General features: G+C 36.1%; 1 protein-coding gene across 2 annotated transcripts in view; it reads left to right on the top strand.

Annotated features, from left to right (window-relative positions):
• Window positions 1-23,056, top strand: part of LOC150103592 (transmembrane protein 231) — a 114,054-nt gene that overhangs the window by 11,173 nt on the left and 79,825 nt on the right. For both annotated transcript variants that reach the window (XM_090398340.1, XM_090398339.1), the window contains exons 2-3: window positions 7,174-7,337; window positions 15,706-15,831. In XM_090398340.1, the coding sequence (XP_090254466.1) occupies window positions 7,174-7,337; window positions 15,706-15,831 (290 nt within the window). The remainder of the gene's footprint in view (window positions 1-7,173; window positions 7,338-15,705; window positions 15,832-23,056) is intronic.

Here is a 23,056-nt window from a genome sequence, read left to right as displayed (position 1 = left end):
CACCACCACTAGTATTTTCACAGATGATCACAAACATTCATTCTCACGGAGGGATTCGAACCTGCAGCCTTTTGGCTGGAGAGCGGATATGCTAACCACTCGGCCAACCAGGCTGGCTAAAGAATAGGAGATAGGTGGGAGGATGACTGTTGATTTGAAGCAGTCTGGTGGGAGATCAAGGCCAGTAAGACGAAATATACAGTTGGTTGTTGCTGTAGGCCAGGGAGTTCCACAGATGATCTGGAAGACATGCATCAGCAAATTATTACAATGAATACTGGTAGAGTGATTATTATGAGGGAATTCAACTATGGAGGTATAGACTGGAAAGAAGAAAAATCATATGGCAGGAAGGAAATGGAATTTATACACCTACTGAGAGAGAATTACTTGAGGCAGAATGTGATGGTGTGGAGAAGGCGTGTTATATTATTGGACCTGGTCATAGGATCAGAGGAGGTATCCATAACTGTTGAAAGTTTTTCCACTTGGTTATACTATAAATTAAAGATTCATATACTATGAATTAAACCAAAAAATTATATTCTTGGTGTAAGCCTTTATTCAAGTGTAAGCAAGCAAAATTTGTGCATGAAGTAACTTCACAACTGGGCAACTTGTATATAGAGGCTAATGACTTCACATCACTTGCCTTAGTATCCTATAATACAAAGCACATAATCTTATGTATAATGCTATGCATTATGGGAAGGATCACTACCCAGACCGGTTTCAACCTTTATTTACATCTCATTAGGAGCCAGACCTAGAAGTGATATGAAGCTTGAAGTAATGCTGAAGTCATATTTCCAAGAGATGACAACATGGTAAGGAAGGCAAAATCAGATTACAAGAAGAATCTAACTGAGCAGGCCAAAGGAAATCACAAAGAGTTCTTTCATTATGTGACAAGTAAGAGGAAGAATGACTATGGAAGTTTAACTTTAATAAGTGCTGATGGTGATGAGGTGAAAGAAGCAGATAAAATAGTCCTTGCCTTGAAGTATTGAGTGACCACTTTACAAGGGTGTATCAACCAAGTGAGGCTACTGCTATAACATTTGTAACAGAGACTGATGTGGGATAGGTGGATGAATTGGAAGTTTTTAAGATATTGCAGAAATCTCAATGTAAATATAGCTGTGGGATTAGATGGGATATCAGCTTGGATTTTGCAAGAATGTGCAAGGGAACTGGCAATGCCTCTGACTAGGCTCTTTAATTTAAATATCAGCTCTGGTAAAGTTCTAAGGGAGTGAAAAGAGGACAAAATGATTCCCTTGCATAAGGGAGGTTCTAAGACTGCAGTAGCAAATTATAGACCAGTCAGTATCTCAGGTGTGATGATAAAAGTACTAGAAAAATTGGTCAAAAAGAGATTTCAATAATGGATGTATAAAGAATATGATACAGTATGAGGGGCAACATGACTTTGTGAAGGGTTGGTCATTCCTTAGTAATTTACTAATTTTTTATAATAGAGTAACAGCTGAATTGGATAAAGGAAATGGCTAGCTACACAACGATTCTGCTGGATTGTGCAAAGGCATTTGGCAGAATACAACGTGGAACTCTGTTACACAAATTACAACAAATGGGGATGGATATGTGGATAACATGGTGGCTGCTGTAGTGATATCAAAGAGTTGTATATGCAGGGGCAGAATCAAGGCGAAAACAGTTGCTAGTAATGTGCTGCAAGATTCATTGCTGAGATCTCTATTATTTCCTATTAAAAAGTAGTGATCCCAGCAATGAATCTTGTATGTATTCCCAAAAGGAAATATTTATTCAGTTGTTTGCTGATGATGCAAAATTAGATAGAGTAATAATTATTCAAGGCACATCATCTTGCAGGATTGTTTAAATAGGCTGTTTATATTCTTTGTTTATTAGTTCTACTGTTTGTTAAAAGTTTGGAGGTTGAGATAATTTTTTTGACTAAAGTTCCATTGTAGCCATTTTTTTGGAAGCACAGAATTAAGATACTGTAGATTTTGGTTTCTTTTATCTATATTTGTGGAAATTCTGTAAGCTATATTGCGGTGTAGTGATTCTCCCATATAGATACACAATCATTCAAGATAAAATAGCAAGATTGCTTTGTCAAAAAAATCTAAAAATCGCTTTTTTCCCAATTAACAAAATTTACAGTCATCTGAAACCACCTAAATCACATATCCATCACTTAAAAACCAGGAGTTTACAAGATTATTTGCAGTTGTGAGCTACGCTGCATAGGCTAAACTGGCAGATTTAGGGAGATATGCTGATTGGAACATATCAATGACTTTGAGAATGAATGAAGCACAAATCAGGAATACAATAGATATAAAACTTCTAGAACTGAAATAATAATAATTATTATTATTATTGCACCCGCCATGGAGTTGGCAGACTCATTGTGGGAGGTTCATTCAACTGACAACATATTTATCATAATGAATCTTAAAATCCTTAACACTCCATGCATTAACAACACATTCTGGTAATGCATTCCATTCATTGACAATTCTCCATGTAAAATATCTACTCCTCACACCTCCTCTTCACCATACTGTTAAATAACTTCCAGGGATGGCCTCTGATTTTTCCTCTCTTGCCTTCTACTCTTTTTATAATCCTATCTGGATTAATCCGATAACATCCTCTAACCTAACTTAAATGTCTCTATCATATCACCTCTTTTCTTCCTATCCACCAAACTCTGCAATCCACATTCCTTCAACCTCTCTCTCCATAGCCAACATTTCAGAGCCCTGATATTATCTTAGACATTTGTCCCTCTCCTTTGCATATCACATTGAAAACCAGGTGACCAAATCTGAGCACAGTAGTCCAAGTGTGGTCTGACTAGTACTTTATAGAGTGCCACAACCACTTCCTTATCCATACATGTTAGAGTACTTCTTATCATAGCAGCAGTACGATGTGCAGGCCTTTGCAACATTTGCAATATGTCCTCTAAACTTCAGTCTACTGTCAACCATGACTCCGAAATCTCGAATCTCATCCACTTACAGCAGGACAGCACCATCAATACCATACATAGCCTTATATTTCTGCATTCCAAAATGCAACACCTTGCACTATTAAAACTACAATCCCACTCCTTTGTCCAAGTCAAAAGTCTATTCAAATCTTCCTGAAGGGAATTAAGAGCAGCAGTGCTACTTATAATTCTCCCCAACTTTGCATCATCATCAACAAACACTGAAGATCCCCAGTCAGTTCACATGATATATCATTTACAAACAAGTTAAACAGCAGGGGCCCCAAGAACAGAACTCTGGGGCATGCCACTGGTTATCCTTTTTTTTTTTTTTTTTTTTTTTTTTTGAGACACTGCTCCATCATACACAACCTGTTGGTTTCATTCAGAGAGCCAATTCAATCAATCAATATATTATCTGTTCCTATCCTCTTCAGCTTGTTTACTAACTTGTGCAGTAATCTATCAACTGCTTTTGCAAAGTCAAAGAATATCTCTGTATATGATTCTCCCTTATCTAGCACACTGGTTACCCTATCATAAAAGGCAAGTAAATTGCTAAAACAGGACCTACCCTTTACATATCTGTGCTGACCATCTTAAAGAATGCTATGTCCATTAAACCAATCCTGTATTCTATTCCTACATCTTGACCACAACTGCAGTTATACAGACTGGTCTATAATTAGAAACTTCTGTCCTAGAACCATTGTGGAGTGGTACTATTTAATTTGCCTGCTTTCCACTCCTTAGGAACCCTACCCACTGCAAGACTTTCATTAAATAACCAGGTCAAGGCCATAGCCAACTGTTGTGCACATTCTTTAAGAATATGTGGTGATATGTCATCCATTCCCATAGTCTTATTAACATCTAACTCAATCAACACCTGATACACCTTGTATTATGTCATTTCCAATTCTCCTAATACTTGCTTGCCTTCTATATATTGCAATGCATCGTTTACACAAGTATGATGTATGCTGATAAACTGCTTGTTCAGTAATTCATCCTTTGCAACTGTTATTATGCTGCCATGACCATTTACTAGTGTCAACCTGCCATAATTATTCTTTCTCTTGCTTGTCATATAGTGGAAAAATTCCCTTGAGTTAACCTTAGCCTGACCAGCTAAGGTACCTTTTACTGCACCTTTTCTTTCTTTACCATGCTTGCTCGTCACCTTTTTAGCCTGCACTTTATACTCTTCATGGATCTGATCACCACAAACTGTCTTGTACCTCCTCCACAGCATTTTCTTTTCCAACACAGCTTGTTTGATTTCACTGTTCATCCATTTCACTCCTTCTCTATTTACTCGCTTAACCCTTGGTTAAGCAAGTTAATGCTCCACATTGATTACCTCTTTTATTCGAGAGCATTTGAAGAATCGGCCGAAATAATGAAGTATCCTCTATGTAACAAAAAAAAAAAACAAGGGATGATTTTACATCAGATCTGGTCTTTCTTAATCTGTCACAATATACTTGTATCTGCCAGCAGTATGAAACAATCCACAAACCAGCAGCCAGCATAACAGCGAATGCATGCTTTTAATTGTTTAAACATTTTCAAATATTTATTTATTCATGCATTTCCTGAAGAATTCTTTTTGACTTCTTTGTGAGTGGTTTAACACTGGAAAATAGTGATTCCAATATGTCTTTTCTCCACAGATGCCTACTCAATGAGATTCTTGAATATTGCTCAAACATCATTGATCTCCTTTCCACATGGAACTCCTCATTCCATGTGACAGTTCTTCCACGTTTTTTATAATCACTAGCCTTGTAGTTTCACATATATATTTTCCTCATAAAAGTCCTCACATGGTTGGCAGCCCACCTAGGTTCCATTCATCCTTCATCATCCAAAACATTTGTAAACTGTACTCCTTTCTCTTCACACATTTCTGCTATCATCATTTATAATCCTTGCTGTCTGCCTCATCTCATCACTGTTATGCTTGGGCAACACTTGACTACCTTTCCTATTACATCTTTTATTCCCCTCAATAACCTCCTGATATCCATTCTTACATTCTCCTTGTTTCAAATCAAGGAATTTGTTCCTACTACCATAATCAACTCTTTTGCTTGCTTACTCTTCATGTCCAGTGCCTCAATCAGACCTATTCTACCTCCCAGAAAACAAACGTTGTCATCTTCTTGTTCACTACACCTAATAATTAAATCCCTATATAATACAACTTGCAAATCTTTTGTTACCTCTTTCATTCAGACGTCATTTCCTATTGTCGTTTTCACTCTTCCATGCATATCTACAGTTCTCTTCATTTCTCTCTGCATCTGCTTCATCTCTCGTCTCATCTTTACCAACTCGGTTTTCAAAGCTTGGGTCATTTTTTGCTGTCATTCTCTCTCTCTGTTTTTCTGTTAGTCATATGATGGCATTGTATAAGGCCTCATATGGATTATTGTGCACAGATTTTGTCTATGGGGTTATCATGGTGATGATATGTTGGAAAGGGTACAGAGAAGATTCACAAAGGTAGTCAGTGGTCTTTGGAATGTGGAGTACAAGGACAGATTGAGAGAATGTAAGTTGCAGAGCCTTGTGAATAGGAGGAAGGGGGAGGATATGATTGCAGGTTAACATGGAAGAGATTTTTCATACAATGGGAGGGGGGGAGAACAAGAGGCCATCGCTGGAAACTCTATAAGGAGGGTGTGAGCTGAGGAGTAGGTGCTTCATGAAAGTTGGTGAGTGGAATGCATTGCCTGAGTGTGTTGTGGGTGGAGACACATGAATTAGTTTAAAGCACAGTTGGATGAGCATTGTGTGCAATAGTGTGTACCTCTCACAATGAGGCTCTGATTCCATGGAGGTCAGGTGTTAATAATATTAGATGCTTTTTTTTCCATCAGCTCCACTTGTCATTTTACCATTACTAGTACTCTGTTTTTCACTGTCTTTCTTGCACACTTATGGTCATTCGCACTGTTTTCTTTGCCATCAGTTTCACACACCTTCTTAACATTCATACAGTTTTTATTGATGTCTATTTATTTTTTATATTCAGTCAGTAGTGATTAAGGAAAGGGAGTAGCTATATTATTCTACACAAAACATGAAACTCTTCAATTTCATAATGGAAAATTGGACAATTGGACTTTTTATTGTGTCAGTACTTCCACAGAATGCTCTAATAGGAACGTAGTAGATAGTAGAAGAATATCATTATAAAGGGCAGCTAATATAAAGGAAAACCTGGTTCATGATAATGACCTGAACAACAGAGTAGGAAAGGACTACTAGACTTTTTTTTTTTTTTTAGAGCGGGGGAGAAACAGTAGGGTCAGTAATTATTAGGTGTTAAAAACTTGTTAGATTCTTTTGGTTTAGTACATGGACTAATCATAATCGTCATCATGTTCCAGTATAATGATGTGCAGTGTCTGTGTCTTCTCTATTCGCAAAGAGAGAACAAAGAAGAAATAAGTTTTATTGACTTCTTTGACAGTGGTATCTTCAGACTGCTTTTAGAAACATGCATCTGAGGGATTTGTTATTAGAAGTGTTTGCCATTTAGTTTTCAGTAGGATAAAAATTAATATCAATATTGAAAACAAGACACCAATTTTTTTTTAAAATAATGTAAGTCAACAGCTTTCAGAGATGAGCTGTATACTTAAAATCCAAATATTATTGGAGAGAAACTGAGTCTGAAACCAAAAACCAACACTTGGCAAAATCTGAAAATAATAATGTTTCAGCTATTATTTTCATAATTACTTTCAAAAGATATTTTATGTATGGAATTGTGCATAGGAAGATAGACTGAAGGAAAGTGGTTATCGATATCTGAAGAAATACAAAATGAATTTATGGGATTATCCTTTATAAAACTTTGTATATCTCCACGTTTGATAATTTCTGGTTGAATATCGTCTACCTAGCTCCCTTTCCACATTTCAGATTTTTGATGGCTTTTTCTGCCTCTAATATAGATGTGTACTCCTGATTGCATTTCTTTACATTACTGGCACTTGCATGCTGGCATAATAACATTTCTTTATCACTAAATTTTAAATTCAAAATTACAAAATGTATTATCACTTATAACTGTTGCACATCAACATACTGTTATTTCAATTAATTTAAAAGACACGTGGAACTAGAACTGTTTTGGGCATTAAATGATAACTTTTCTTTTCTAGGATTCTGGCGGAAAATTGATGTTTATAGAGAGCAGCCTGATGTACGTTTTAAATACCAGATTTTATTAATATTAGAAACAAAAAATAATGACCTGATAGTCTGGAGCACTTTTCCAAAGTTGAATCAACTTATGCAAAACAGCCTAAAAGTACCTGTGATTAAAGTAAGATTCAGCTGATATGTGAATAATGCTATCACTTTCTCTATTTCTTTTATGTAGATTTTAATTCTTCTTAAACTGTACCTTCCTAATAGGTACAGTTAAAGAAGGTAAACGTGTACCCTTTGATAAATTTAATTTGGTTGGTAAGAGGGAGAATATAATAATAACTTGTGAATGTTGCTTTTATCTGTATCAGTAATATGCAAAACTTTATTGTGAGTGTATGTACTGCATAGTGAAAATTCTAACTCATATTTTCATTAATTTAGAATAATTATTTTCAAGTTATAAAATTTGATAAGAATTCTTTTCTTCCAGTAAAGACTTAGATATTTAGAAAAAATTTGAAATGATTTACAAAAATAATGAATTCTGGCTATAAAAAATACTTAGCACAATTGCATAGGTGCCAATTTTTTTTTTAAATCAGTCTCCATTAGAGGTTGCAAAAAGTATTATATTAAGAGGTATCTTTAAGAACTCAGTATGAGAAAGGTTGTCTCAAAGAACATAATTAGAGGAAATGAAAAGAGGAGGATGATGACAAGTTGATAAGTTTGAAGTTAAACTGTATATGTGTATGGATTTATCTGTAGTTGCTTATGCTAAATTTATCATGCTCAAAAGGAAACAGAGGGTAATTTTTATTCAAGTAAATTTCATGGTTTACATATGTAACAAAAATTATATAGAATTTATTCAAAAATTCCAATATATTTCATCCAATCTAGAACACCTGAAAGAAAGAATTTTCTCTCTCAATCCAAAACTGTATTTGTCTATGCTGCTAGATGTTTTTTGCAGTTTGGAATTACACAGATCCAAACCCCATTCATTTCTACAAAAATCAACAATTTACAACCTCAAATTAAATTACACTAGAAAAAGAATTATTAGACAAATTTCCTTTTTGGATGTATACATCAAACATGAACCTGATGGATCACTCTGTTGAAAACCAGCTTTTACAGGTTGCTATAGTCATGTAATACTGATGTATTCACCATCCATCTCAAAAATATGGTATTGTAAAATCCTTAGTATCTAGTGCACTCAAAATTTGTGAAGAGAGGATCCCAAGGCAGTGATCAATATCTCTCACAGGTCTGTAGAATGCCCCCTATGAGGGCTACCATATCTCCCTCTTTTTTTCACCTGTTGATGGGCAGAAAAAGAGGGGATATGGTAGAAATCTAAGTTATATTTCTACCATATCTGAAATCAAATATTTCTGAAACCAAAAACCCTTTGGTACAGAGCTGGAAGGGGAGAGAGACCAAGAGATCACTCCTGGAAAGTGTAAGTCAGCAAGGATGTTTTGACTATAATTTTGCTTGGAGGTAGATGAATAAACAAGAAATTACATGATAACCACAGTAATTGATTTTAATGAAATGAAAGTACAGATATTTCATACTGAAAATAGCAGTACATCATCAATGCATAGAAACAAGCAGACAAAAGAAGTGAGAATACAAGGTACATACAACAATCATTTTACCAATTAAAAATGATTGCCATGTGCTAGAAATTAATATATTAATAAATAATATTATTCTATAACAATACTTTCAATATTGTTATAGAATCAGAATATTTCAGCTGGAAAAACAAGATCTATAGACAGGTTGAAGGCACTACCATGGGTAGCCATCTGTCTCCACCTTTGGCAAACTACTTTTTGAACCATCTGGAAGGTACCTTGTTCTCATCCATTCATCCCCAAACCTCTCATTTGTTTTGTTATGTCGATGATGTTTTTGCTGTTTGGCCTCATTCTGAAAATGAAGTTGTCATTTTCCTGCAAGATCAATAGCCTTCATCTGCACATTCAATTCACCATGGAAAAAGAAAATGCTGATAGTTTACCATTCTTTGACATCCTTCTTACTCGCACAGCCTCTGGCAATTTGTCAACCAATGTTTATCGAAAATCTACCTTTACTGGCAGTCTTTAATTAACAGAACACATAATGTATGCTCCTCTCCCTTGAAGAGCATACAGCTTACAAGAAGAACTTCTCACTATCAAAACTTAAATGGAATTTAATGTTTATAACCCCCATCAAAGCCAGCAGATAATTGACTCCTATGTTCCAACACCTAAGGAGTCTTCAACAGACTGCAGGATTCCAATCCCTTATATTTCTGGTATCTCTGAACCTATTGGTAGAATTTTGAAGAAGTATCACTTTATTCCCACATATTCTCCTATCAACAAAATTTCTCATCTGTTACCATCTACGGAAGACAAACTGTCACCTCTGTCATTAGCTGGTGTTTACCAGATACCTTGTGAATGTAATTTGACGTACTTTGGGCAGACTAAATTTAATGGTTAATGAACATCAGTATTATATTGAATACATGAAACCTGAAAAGTGTGGTCTGGTGCAACATAGAATTGACAGTAAACACAGTATCCAGTGGGATCAGGCTCTTCTTCTCCATAGAAGCAGTTTTAAATATGAACGCTTTTTCAAAGAAAGTTGCAAAGCCCTTTTACACAGATTCTCATTCTGTGTAAACATAAAATGGTTTTAATATTATTTATTAATATATTAATTACTAACATGCAACAACAGTTTTTAATTGGTCACTAAAAAAAGTTGTATAAAAAGTTTTTAATTGGTAAACTGATTGTTTTATGTACCTTATATTCCCGCTTCTTTGATTTGCTTCTTTCTAACATTAATGATGTATTGTTATTTTCAGTATGAAATATCTGTACTTTAATTTTATTAAAGTTAATTACTGTGGTTATCGTGTAATTTGTTGTTTATAGTTATGCCACAGGTACATTTAAAGATTAAAGAGTAGGTGAATGATTGGAATGGATTACTAGTATGTTTTGTCCACATCATTCTACTTGAAATTGCCTGCCATTCAAGTTCTTGTTTAGTGCTGCTACTCCATCCTTTCCCTGATCATTATTGTCTGGTTGTTATGATGATTATTGTTGTTATTATTATATGGGCATCTCCATGGAATAAGAAGACTTTGCAGGAGATCCACACTAACCTTTATACACACAATATCTATCATACCTCTGATTTTACTCATTCACTCATCTACTGCCCACCACCACAACTAGTATTTTTTGTCTGTAAATTGCATGTGTTCTGAAGGGCTGATTTGTCTGTATGCAGGATGAAAACCCTGCTACCTCTGTATGAGATCGGCTAACTCACCTTCGATTGAAAAGTCCACATAAAGATTCCTCCTGTCATGACGAGAATCGAACTTAGACCTATTCCAATCGAAGGGCTCAATGTACCGTCGTTCTTCCGATTGTGCTATGGAGGCGCTTGGAGTATTACAGCTGTGTAGAAGTTTATCTTAAGATAACATTCTCCCAAATTTTTGGCAAATTAATACAACCATACTTGTTCAGGTTAGGAGAATTCTTCATAACCATGGCTGGCTCTAAAAATCTTTCTGATCTGTAATGACTTCTGAACAGCACATTGGTTTTTTTCCATCTAATCCTGTGCAAACAGGTGTCCAAAGAATGGTCTGCCAGTCCTGACTTGCCCTAATAATGGTAGTGAATGTATTTTTATGTTCTCCAAGACAGATGTTACATATCTTCCTGTCTTCCCATAGTAAGCCAAGTCACTGTCACAAGGAGCTTCATACAAACCATGATATGCTAGAGGATCAGAGTTGCTAATTTAACATGCTGTTTGAATGTGGTGTTTTATTAGTACTTTGGCTATCTTTTCTGATATACCTCTGACATAGGGAATAGGAATAGTAATGTTTTGTTCTAGTGTGTTAGAGGAGTGTGGCTATGTAGTATTTTATCTATTTTGTAGGAATTTTAGCCATTGACCAAGAAAGTATTGTCCAGATATTTAAGTTCTGTGGAAAGGGCTGTATCATTAGAAGAAATTGCTCTGGTTCTATGTGCAACTGTTTTTAGAATATCGTACTGTTGCGCTGGATGATGCTGTAATTGTTTATGCAGATATCTTCCTGTATGCATGTTGACTTTCTGTAAATGAAAAAAGATAGTGATCAATCTGAAAGGAGGGTGACTAATGTGTCAAAAAAAGCAAACAGTTATTAGATTATTTTTCTATTGTGAAGTGAATTTTGGGGTGTTTACTGTTCAGGTGGGTGACAAATGCATCCCAAGTGTCTTGTCCATGGGGCAATGGCAAACACATCATTAACAATGCATAACCATACTAGGGACTTGTATTAGCTTTAGTAAGTATTTTGTTTTCAAAAAGTGTTCCATTAGCTAAAGGGGAGGAGGGGGAACCCATAGCAGTCCCATTAATCTGTTTGTATATTTTTCCTCCTCGTGTAAAGTAATCTGCATACATTGTAAATTTGAATAATTCAAAGATATTAGGGAAAAAATTAGACTATTAAATTAAGAGTGTCTATTAGTGGTACATTAGTAAATAAAGAATGACCTCAAAACTAACAATTATGTCTGAATTTTTAAGAATATGATTTTTAATTAACGATTTGAAATGGACTGAAATTTTTTTACAAAAGTAGAGGAATTGCATTGAAAACATCTCTGGCTTTGCTGCAAACAGGAGTATGAATCACATTGTTTTTAGTCTCCTTTCCCTATTGTGATGGCAAATAGTATTGGCTAATGCATGCCCTTTAACCATCCTTTTAAATATCATGCATACTTGCTTCAGCATATGAGAGGAATAAACCAGGACTGATTGTGATTTCCTGAGTACAACTTGTACACTTTCTTGATTCAGAGGAGTGAGTGCTCATTTCATAAATCTTAATATCAGTTTGCCACACTCTCTCTCTCTCTCTCGCACAAATGACAAAATGAGTCAGCTCTGTTCATGCACTTATGAGATATCATAAATATCATGCAACTTTCAGCGATAATCATGCAGTCTGCTCTTTTTTGCAATAACAGATGAGCAGTGACATTAAATATACTCCTAAAGTGAATGTTAAGTTTGCATACATGTGATTTAGCAAATGCTAAATCACATGTATGCAAAACAGATCAGGCTCATAGAAGTTGCTTGAACATCTGCCTACTCTTTCATGGTAGTGCAAATGCAGCATATGAATAAAAATATCTTATTAGACACTGGCAGTGATAGCATCAGTTCAAAGTCATTATTCAGTTGAATAATGACTGAACTGACTCATTGTAACTCAGTGCTGCTGACTTCTGCTGAACAATAACAAAAAAAAAGTCTTAAGTAAACTGTAGGTGACAGTAATTTCTGTATTCACTCCATACAGTGATGTTAAAAATCACATACTTCTGCCTAAAGTTACAGTTCATTGTTAAACATTGTTATTTACATGGGATGCTTTTTTATTTTAAAATATGTGAGTACAGCATATCATGAAATAACAGGATAACTAAGTAAAGCCAGATAATCACATATGAAATAAGTTTGTAAAAATGTCTTTTACAAAGCATGACATGGAATTTTATTGAATATTATTTCTGACATATTTAGTTAATTTGGAATGAGCTGTAAGTAGTATAATCAGTCAGTAACCCAAAGATAATTGGAATAAGTGAAACTTTGTCTGAGGAGGGTGTGAAGTCAGGAATAGAAATAGAAGATATATAATTTTCCAGAAGGATAGAAATGTGAAAAGAGGAGGGGGATTGCTTAATGATTGCAGAAGAATTGTGCCCGGAAAGTGTGGAAGTTGATAGTGAATGCACAGATTTTGAATCTCTTTGGTGTGAAGTTGAAATAAACAGGTAAGTATATCTGATAGGATGCTATTATAGGGCAGGGAATGCAGAGAATATCGATTGTGAAATGTTTAATTAATGTTTAGGCAAATTAGTTAGGCATGTAAAAAGAAGGTAATCCTTCTTTCGGATCCATGAAGATTATAAAGTGCAGGCTAGAAAGGTGACTAGCATGGTAAAGAAAGAAAAGGTGCAGTATGAGAGGAGATTAGCTGGTCAGGGCAAGGTTAACTCAGTGGAATTATTCCACTATATGGCAAGCAAGAGAAAGAATAATTATGGCAGGTTAACACTGGTGGATAGTCATGATGGCAGAATAACAAGTGCAATGGATATGGTGGAATTATTGAATGAGCAATTTATCAGCGTATATCATACTGGTGTAAATGATCTCATCTCATCTTCCTTATACCCTCTTTTACCTTGCAGTGTCGAGGGTCCATTGATCATCGGACCTCACTCCCTTTACAGGATAAGGTGGTCAGCCTTATGCCTCGGTGTATCCTATGGCCTGTAGTGTTGAGTTCTCAAGGCCAGTTTGCCTGCTTTGCGGGATGAAAAACCCCAGAATAATAAACTGGGGAAAAAACCCTGCTGTCCACGCCCAAGACTGGCTAACTTGGCTATGGCTGAGGAAGATCCTTCAGCTCCTCACATCACTGACGGGAATCGAACCTAGGACACTCCTTCCCCAGGCATATGGTTGCGAAGCGCATAGCCACTAGGCTAACTGCACAGACTGGTGTAAATGATGCCATGCAATAGTCGTAGAAGAGAGGCAGATATTCAGGAGAATTGGAAAGGAATGAATCAGGTGTATCAGATGTTGGTTAGGTTAGATATTAATAAGGTTGTGGGAATGGGTGACATATCGCCACGTATTCTTAAGGAATCTGCACCACAGTTGGCTTGACCTGGTTATTTAATGAAAGTTGCAGTGGGTAGGGTTCCTAATGAGTGGAAAGAAGGCAAAATAGTATCACTTCACAAGCATGGTTCTAGAACAGAAGTCTCTAACTATAGACCAGTCTTGTATGACTGCAGCTGTGGTCAAAGTGTTGGAGAGGTTGGTAAGGAATAGAATAGAATACAGGATTGGATTGATGGACATAGCATTCTTTATGATATTCAGCATGGATTTGTAAAGGGTAGGTTCTGCCTGAGCAATTTATTTGCATTTTATGATAAGGTAACAAGTGTGTTAGATAAGGGAGAATCATATACAGTGATATTCTTGGACTTTGAAGAAGTGTTTGATAGATTACCACATAAGTTGGTGTACAAGCTGCAGAGGCATATTGGTTAGATGGATCAGAGATTGGCTGTCTGAATGATACCAGCAGGTTGTGTATGATGGAGCAGTGTCTCAAAAAGGAGGGTAACCAGTTGCATGCCCCAGGGTTTTGTTCTTGGGCCCTTGCTGTTTTACTTGTTTGTAAACGATATACCATGTGGACTGACTAGGGATTTTCAGTTGTTTGTTGATGATGCAAAGTTGGGAAGAATTATAAGTATCATTGCTGATTCCCTTCAGGAAGATTTGAATAGACTTTTTACTTGGACAAAGGAGTAGGGGTGTAGTTTTAATATCAATAAATGCAAGGTGTTACATTTTTTACTGCAGAAATATAAGGCTGTGTACTATATCGATGGTGCTATACTGCAGGAAGTGGATGAGATTAGAGATTTGGGAGTGATGCTTGACAGTAGACAGAAGTTTGAAGGGCATATGTTGCAAAGCCTGCACATCATAGTGCTGCTATGAAAAGAAATATTCTAACATGTAGGATAAAGAAGTGGTTATGCCACTGTATAAAGCACTGGTCAGACCACACTTGGACTATTGTGCTCAAATATGGTCACCTGGTTTCAATGTGATGTGGAGACATTGGAGAGGGTCCAGAGGCGAGTGACTAAGACAAAATCAGGACTTTGGAATGCTGGCTATGGAGAGGTTGTAAAGATGTGGATTGGTTTGGTGGATAGGAGGAATAGAGGTGATATGTGATAGACATTTATTGAGAGAATTTTATTCAATTAATTGAGATGAGATTATATAAAGAGTAGACGGTGAGATGGGGAAAACCAGAGGTAATCCCTGGAAGTTATCCCTGGTAAAGAGGTATGTGTGAGAAGTAGATATTTTACATGGAGAAATGTCAGTGAATGGAACGTATTACCAGAATGTGTTGTTAATGCAAGGAGTGTTAAGGATTTAAGATTCTATATGATAAATATGTTGTCAGGTGAATGAACTTCCCATGGTGAGTCTGCAGACTCCATAGAGGTTGTAATAATAATATAACTAAACAGTTTTAGTATAATTAAAGAAGTTTTAAAAACAAGTTTATAGCTTTAGGATAATAGATTTAGAATAGATGGTTCTTGTTTGCTATAAACAAGGAGTGAATCCAACTGTTTGATTGCTCTGAGTTAAATGCATTCATCACAAAACTTCATCACCTCCCTCTCATTTCATAATTAAGTTTTTAGGGTATTCACTCATGTTGTGGATGATATGGATGATATTTCATTGAATTCACTGTTAGCAATTTTTGAAATCGTTATTGATACTTTGCATTGAAGTCAGATCATCTAAGGAAATATATCTTAATTTAATTCAATATTGGATATGCTTTGATTTGTTTCTAGTGTCGAGAGGAAGATGAAAATAGAGATGGCAAATATGATGCATTATATTTTACAGCAGAGATACCTTTGCAGAATGATGAAGTTGTTTCAGCCAAACTATTACTGTTCTTTGACTATAGGTTACAGGTGAGTGTTTTGGTGGACTTTCTCCATTTCAGTCAGTAAATATCAGATGTTTATTTTTTTTAATATAAAAGTAAATTTACATTCCTAAGAGAGTAAAATATAAAACTACAGTAATGAAGTATAATGGATGTAGTCAGTTCTCCATGTTTAGTTACCAGATATGATTTGAATGAGAAGATAAGTCTACATGCAAATCTTGAAATATAATTATCAAATGCTTCTAGTTAAGATGAAAAATCATGACTGACTTTGTACTTTACCATAATCTCTCTCTTTGTTTTATGTAATCTGAGCATATGATACTCTTAAGTAACACAGACGATAGTAATGAAACTCCTTTGGTTTGAAAGATTTGGGTTTGAATCCTGTTTAGGATGTGCAAAATATTTATTGGGATTGTCAATGAAGGTGATTTAGCATTAATGTAAAGCATAATTATAGGTAATATAAAAAGTTACTAGGCTTATAACAAATTTGAACTTGTTAGGTTAATAGAAAACCTGATGGGATGAGGTAGGATGATATCATTGGAAATCTTGTGAAAAAAAACTCTTGAAAAGTAAGATTATAAAATTGAAAGAAAAAAAATATATGTAAAGAATAATATATAGGTAGTCCTCGACTTACGATGATTCGCACTTACGACGGCCAAAATTATTACTAAAAATTCTGTAATTTAACTTTGCAATCAGCATATACAGTACATACATATATTGCATTGCTTTTGTATATGCATCGCAGCGTCGCCATTAGTTGACAAGCAAAGCCTATCACCAATACGCAATAGCCGCTGCTATGATTCACCCACTTCTAACTTATCACAGCGTTTGGCATGTTAGTTGTTAATCAGCAGTCAAAGTGTTCGTTTCTCTCATTGCAATTTTTGTATCTCATCATAACATTATCATGTCCAGTAAAATAAATAATACTACTGATGAAAATTAAAACATAAAAAAAGAAGGCAAGGAAAGCTTTAAGTTGAGATGTTAAAATGAAGGTCATTAAAGCAAATAACAGGAAAGAAAGTCAGTGAAATAGCACGAGAAGAAAAACTATCGCATTCAACTGTTTCAACAATTATAAAAGATAAATCAAGAATAATGAAGGCAGCTAAAGGGGCAGTTAATATGAACTGTACAATTTTAATGAAAAAAAGAAAAGAGCCAATTCATGAAATGGAGAAGCTTTTAATTATATGGATAGATGATTTCATTCACAGAGAAGCTATATCGGCACCTGGTTTTAAGGCATTTAAATATAGGATTATGCTTCTTTTTGGAGGAAATGATGCTGGTTTTAAATTAAAACCATTTCCCATTTACTGTTCACAAAATCCCAGAGCTTTGAAAAACATTGACAAGAATAAGTTGTCGGTTTACTACTACAGGAGTATTCCTAAGGCTTGGATGAAAATTGTTTTATTCGAAGACTGGTTCTTGAATTGTTTTATTCCAGAAGTACATGCTTACTGTCTTGAAAAAAACATTCCTTTTAAAATTCTATTGCTGCATGATCTGACTGATAAAGACTTGATTTTCCAAAACGAAAGAGTTGTAGAAGAAGAAAGATATGAGGAAGATGAAGAAGAGAAATCGTTAAAAAAATTTACTGTAAAAGGATTAGCTGAAGTATTTTCTAAACTAAATCAAGGACTTCAGCTACGCAAAAATATGGGTCAAGACACTGATCACTTTGCCAAAGTCGAAAAGCAAATTTGAGAAGCAGTCAGATGTTATCACGAAATATATGAAGGAAAAAACCCAACAGACAACATTAACCAATTTTCTGATTAAAAAAGCTATTCCCGATCGTGAGAAATAACCATATCATCCAAATGAGTGACAGTTATTCACCTGTTTAATTAAAGACACTGTTAATAAGTTTTTTTGTTTATGTTTATGTTAACTAATATTTAAAGGAATTTCAAATTAAAGTAAGTGCACCATTTTTGATGTGTGTTTATGTATTTTTTTCTTAAATTTTTCTTTCTTAAATTTGTATTTATTTATTTATATGTACTATATGTGCTAATAAATAATTTATAAATGTTTATGTAAGTTTATACATTTTTAACCGTTTTAAGTTAAATAGAAACCTGATTTATGAAAATACTATAAAAGAAATCAAACAAATCAAGACTTAAAAAAGTCCTTGACTTATGATGGAGACATTGGAACAGAACCCCTTCGTAAGTCGAGGACTACCTGTATATTTAATTCCTTTTATAACCTAAGCTATAACCTTTCTGTTTGTTACTTCTCAGCCATCCATCTTTGGTGTATATGAGATCGTGCCTGCATGAACATGCTGAATAGTGTGGGTGTCACTAATGTTGAGACGAGAAGTAGCAGTGTATTTGAATGGTGTTATGAAGAGTGTTTTTTCCCTTAATTATATCATGTAGATTTGTATAATAGTGCTTTGGTGTGATGGCCAACTGGATATAATCATTCTACTGTGTTGTGGTTCTGAAAGGGTTCACTTTGGTTGTTGTTTTGATTAATGTGGAAGTGCTAATTAATATTACAAAAATGGTGGCAGTGGCAGCAAAGAAGAGTATGCCAGCAATGCGGAAGGTTTCAACTTGGAGATCAAGTTTTTTCCCTGGACTTTTTGCAGTGGATGAGATGCAACAATTGTTTTATGTATATGTCCAAAAATGTTAAAGATTTATGGAGTGTCAGATCAAACGATAAAAAGGAATGTATTATAGTATGTGAGAAGTGTGATGAAAAGCTAGAATGAAATCAGAAAATTAAAGCGAACAAGAAAATGGATGAGAGTACTTGTGACGGTAATAATAGAAGTGATATGGAAGAGCTTAGGGAAGAGTTAATGAAAATGAAGAGTCAAGTTGAATTTATGGAGGAGGAAATTGTATATTTAAAAAAGAGCATAACTGATGCAAATGACAAGGAGGTTAATAAGATGAAACAAGTAGATAAGGATGATAGGGTTGCTTTATATGGTGACTCAATCATTAAAGGTGGTAAAAAGTAAAGTGCACATGACATGTTTTACAAGTGGTACAACAAAATGAATATCAGATGCTTTGCATAGAAAGAAAGAATGGGCATCAGAATTAGTGGTGGGAACAAATGACTTGAATAGTAAGATAAAGAATATGGAACGGATTTGAAGTAGTTATTATTATTATTATTACCACGGGCTACTCCAGGAGTCCTTAGACTCATCGAGGGAGGCCCTAAACATCATGTTCACACAGCTGTTCAACATTCTCACAGTATCTATCATACCTTGCCTTGAACTCGCTCACTGTCATAGCACCCACAACAGACTCTGGCAGCTTATTCCACTCATTTACCACTCTAAAAGTAAAGAACCCAGCTCTAACACCCCTGCTAACTACGCTCTTGCCCAGCTTCCATGGGTGTCCCCTAGTTCTCCCACCACCAGTCCTGATCTCAAAAATATCATCTGAATTAATCCTATAGAATCCTTTTAGCAATTTGAATGTCTCAATCATATCTCCCCTTTTTCGCCTATCAACTAGTTTCTGCAACCCACAAATCTTCAACCTGTTCTCATATGGTTCATTCCATAGACCTGCTATCATCTTAGTCACTCGCCTCTGGATCCTCTCAACCTCCTCCCCATCAAGAAGGAACCGAGGTGACCAAATCTGGGCACAGTAGTCGAGATGAGGTCTTATCAGGGCTCGGTACAGAGGTACAATAACTTGTTTTTCTCTGCTCGTCAAGGTATTTTTCAACAACCAAGTGAGTTGATGAGCTGATTTAGCTACTTTCGCAATGTGCCCCCTAAACTTCATCTCCCTATCCACCAACACTCCCAAGTCCCTGGTCTCATCAATCTCTTGGAGTACAGTTCCACCAATGTGGTATACTGCTGCTAATCTTTTCACTCCGAAATGCATAACCTTACATTTTGTCACATTAAATTGACATCCATTCTCCTTAGTCCAGAACTCCAATCTATCTAAGTCATCTTGCAAGACTTTGACATCTTCTGCATTCACTATCGCCCTACCCAACTTCGCATCATCAGCGAACAAATGAACTGTCCCACTTAGACCATTCCCTATATCGTTAATGAACAGATTAAACAGCAGTGGTCCAAGAACAGAACCCTGTGGCACACCACTAGTCACAGGCCGTTTTTTGGACTCTACTCCTGAATAAACTACTCTTTGATATCTCTCCATCAACCACCCAGCTATCCATCTCACCAACCCTATATCCATTCCCATATGTTGTAGTTTACGGATTAGAACTCCATGTAGTATCCTGTCAAACGCCTTTGCCAGGTCCAGCAGTATCACTGTAAACCCATTTCCCTTATCCAGTTCAGCCGTCACCTTGTTATAAAACTTGAGCAAGTTACTGAGGCATGATCTACCCTTCACAAGCCATGCTGTCCTCTGTACAGTATCTCATTTTCATCAATCCATTCCTGTATTTTTCCCTTGACTACTTTCTCCAAGACCTTGACAACGACTCCTGATATGCTGATCGGTCGGTAATTTGCAACCATAGTCTTGGATCCTCCTTTATGCAGTGGAACTATTTTCCCCTCTTTCCACACCTTCGGGACTAAGCCAGACCTGAGACTCAGATTAAACAACATGGTCAAGGGCACTGATAATTCATTAGCCGCTTCATGCAAGACTCGTGCCGGTATACCATCCAATCCCACAGATGTATTCACATTAAGGTTCTGTAATAGATTATTCACCTCCACTTCATTCATCACAATTCCCATATAAACTAATGGTTCCTTCATTTTTTCAACGTCACCACCTGGATGATATACTTTTGCAAAGTGCGCGCTCAGTAACTCCACTATATCGACTGGTTCAGTGAACTCTTTACCATCATCATTCCTTAAAATCATTTTGCCATGTACAGTTTTTTTCTTGCTTGCAGCATATTGAAAGAACTGTTTGGGATTCTCTTTTGCTTGCATAGCTAGTTTCCTTTCATAATCGGCTTTTGCTGTTTTTACCACACTCGTTACCCTTCTAGCCTGTACTTTATACCGTTCGTGTACCTGCAGGTCACCCCTTTCTTTAAATTCCCTCCATAGTTGTTTCTTTTTTTGCAGCTCAAGCTTAATGGTGTTATTCATCCATTTAACCCCTCCTTGTTTCACTATTCGGACCTTAGGTATACAATCAGCCATAACCTCCTGTAAATGCTCTTTGATCACTTCCCATGCTCTATCGACGTCCAGCCCTTGCAGTTGTACATGCCATGGCACTGATCCAAGCAATCTCCTAAGCTTGTCATACTTGCCAGCACGGTAATTCCACATATACCCTGTCTTAATCACAAATTTCACACCTTTAGCCACCTCCCAGGTCAAGACCTTATGATCACTCTCACCAATAGGTGGCAACATGGTCATATTCATTAGAGTCAAATTCTCAGATACTATTACCAGGTCAAGCACTCTCACACCCCTAGTATTTTCAATTACATGCTGTTTCAGATAGTTATCCCTTAATAATTGAATAAAATCCATTTCCTTCCTCACATGTGTCCTCTCCTCCTTCCAATCAATGTTACCATAGTTGAAATCCCCCATAATAATTACCCTCCTTCCACTCATTTCATCAATTTGTTTATGCATACCATCTCCACCATCTATTCCATCACCTGGTCTATAGCAGCACCCAACTGTATATTTTATTCTGCCAGTATCAATCTCACACCAAATAGCCTCAAATGAGCTCCTTTCACTATCCTGCAATACTTCAATTCTCCTTGGCTGCAGTTCATCAGCTATCATCAATAACACCCCTCCCCCAATTTAATTCTCTCTGTCCCTCCTAAACATACTATAACCTACACGTTCTATCCCACTAACTATATCATCTTCCGTCAGCCATGTTTCACTAATGCCAATAACCTGTGGCCAGGAAGAACCAATCAAGGCCAAAAATTCTTCCTTCTTGTTCCTAATACTCCTGGCATTAGTATACATGAATTGCAGTGTTCCCTTTGTCCCACCCCTATCTTGATGCGTTATTCTAAATATCCCATTCCCATTTTTTGTCCTTATTGCTGGCTCAGGTACATTATATACATTTTTACACTCAACTGTCTCACTGATGTCTGGATATCCACTTCCCCCCCTCCTTGGTAGTTCTAGTTTCCCTGGTTCTGCACATCCATTTTTTCTTCATTCAGCAACACTTTTTCCAGTCTCCGCACACCAAGTCCATTCAAATGCAGTCCATCCATCTTGTATAAGTCCTTTCGCCCATCAAACTCATTCCACACGTCCACAAATTCCACACCACACCGTCCGCATAACCTGCGCATAATATCATTTGCGATTATGGCCCTCCTTCTAAACTCCTCTCTGTCATACCGCGGTAACAGACTCACCATTCTAACTCTGTCACTCTTTTCTTTCGCTACCTTTAACAATACTTTCAAGTCCTCTCTCATAAAAAATTTATCACCTTTCAATTCATTCGTACCAGCCACAATTGTTATTTCTTTCACCCTCTGTTTTTGCACTCTAATGCTCTCACTTACATCCTTAAATTTCGCACCCGGCAAGTACGATTTAGTTGTTACAGGAACTGAAGGAAAAAAGTGTCAATGGGAAAATCGTTAGTTTGTTGCCCAGATATGACAGCAGTAGTGATACTGTCGTATCTGGGCAACAAATATATTGATTGAATCAGTATGCCCATATAATTGGCATAAGTGAAACTTGGTTGACTGAGGGTGATATACTGTCAGGACTCGAAATGGTAGGTTATGGAATTATCCAAAAGGATAGGAAGATGAAGAGAGGAAGGGGGGGGGGTATTGTTAATGGTAGCAGAGAAATTGTGTCCTTCAAGAGTGAAGTGGAAAACAGTAATACATGTGAAGATTTTGAAGCTGTTTTGTGTGAAGTTGAGATCAGTGGAATAGTATATCTAATGGGATGCTGTTATAGGCCAAGTAATGTGGAGAGTGTTGATTGTTAAATGTTTAGACAAATTAGTTGGAGAAGTAAAGATGATTCTAATAGGAGATTTTAATTATAGAAATGTGGATTAGAAAGTGTATAGTGTATAGTAACAAGGAGAGTGAATTTTTTAAGTTTCTGTGGGATAACTATCTAAAGAAGCATGTGAGGGAAGCAATATGAGGATTATCGGTGTTAGATTTGGTGATATCCTCACAGGATGTGGTTGTGAATGAGGTATCAACACTGTCACAAACAGGTGGCAGTGATCATG

The sequence above is a fragment of the Typopeltis vanoorti genome, chromosome 9 (genome assembly GCF_054136105.1).
Source record: "Typopeltis vanoorti isolate ZY-2024b chromosome 9, IOZ_Tvanoo_1.0, whole genome shotgun sequence".
NCBI lineage: Eukaryota > Metazoa > Arthropoda > Arachnida > Uropygi > Thelyphonidae > Typopeltis > Typopeltis vanoorti.
This window is presented reverse-complemented; position numbering and strand designations above follow the sequence as displayed.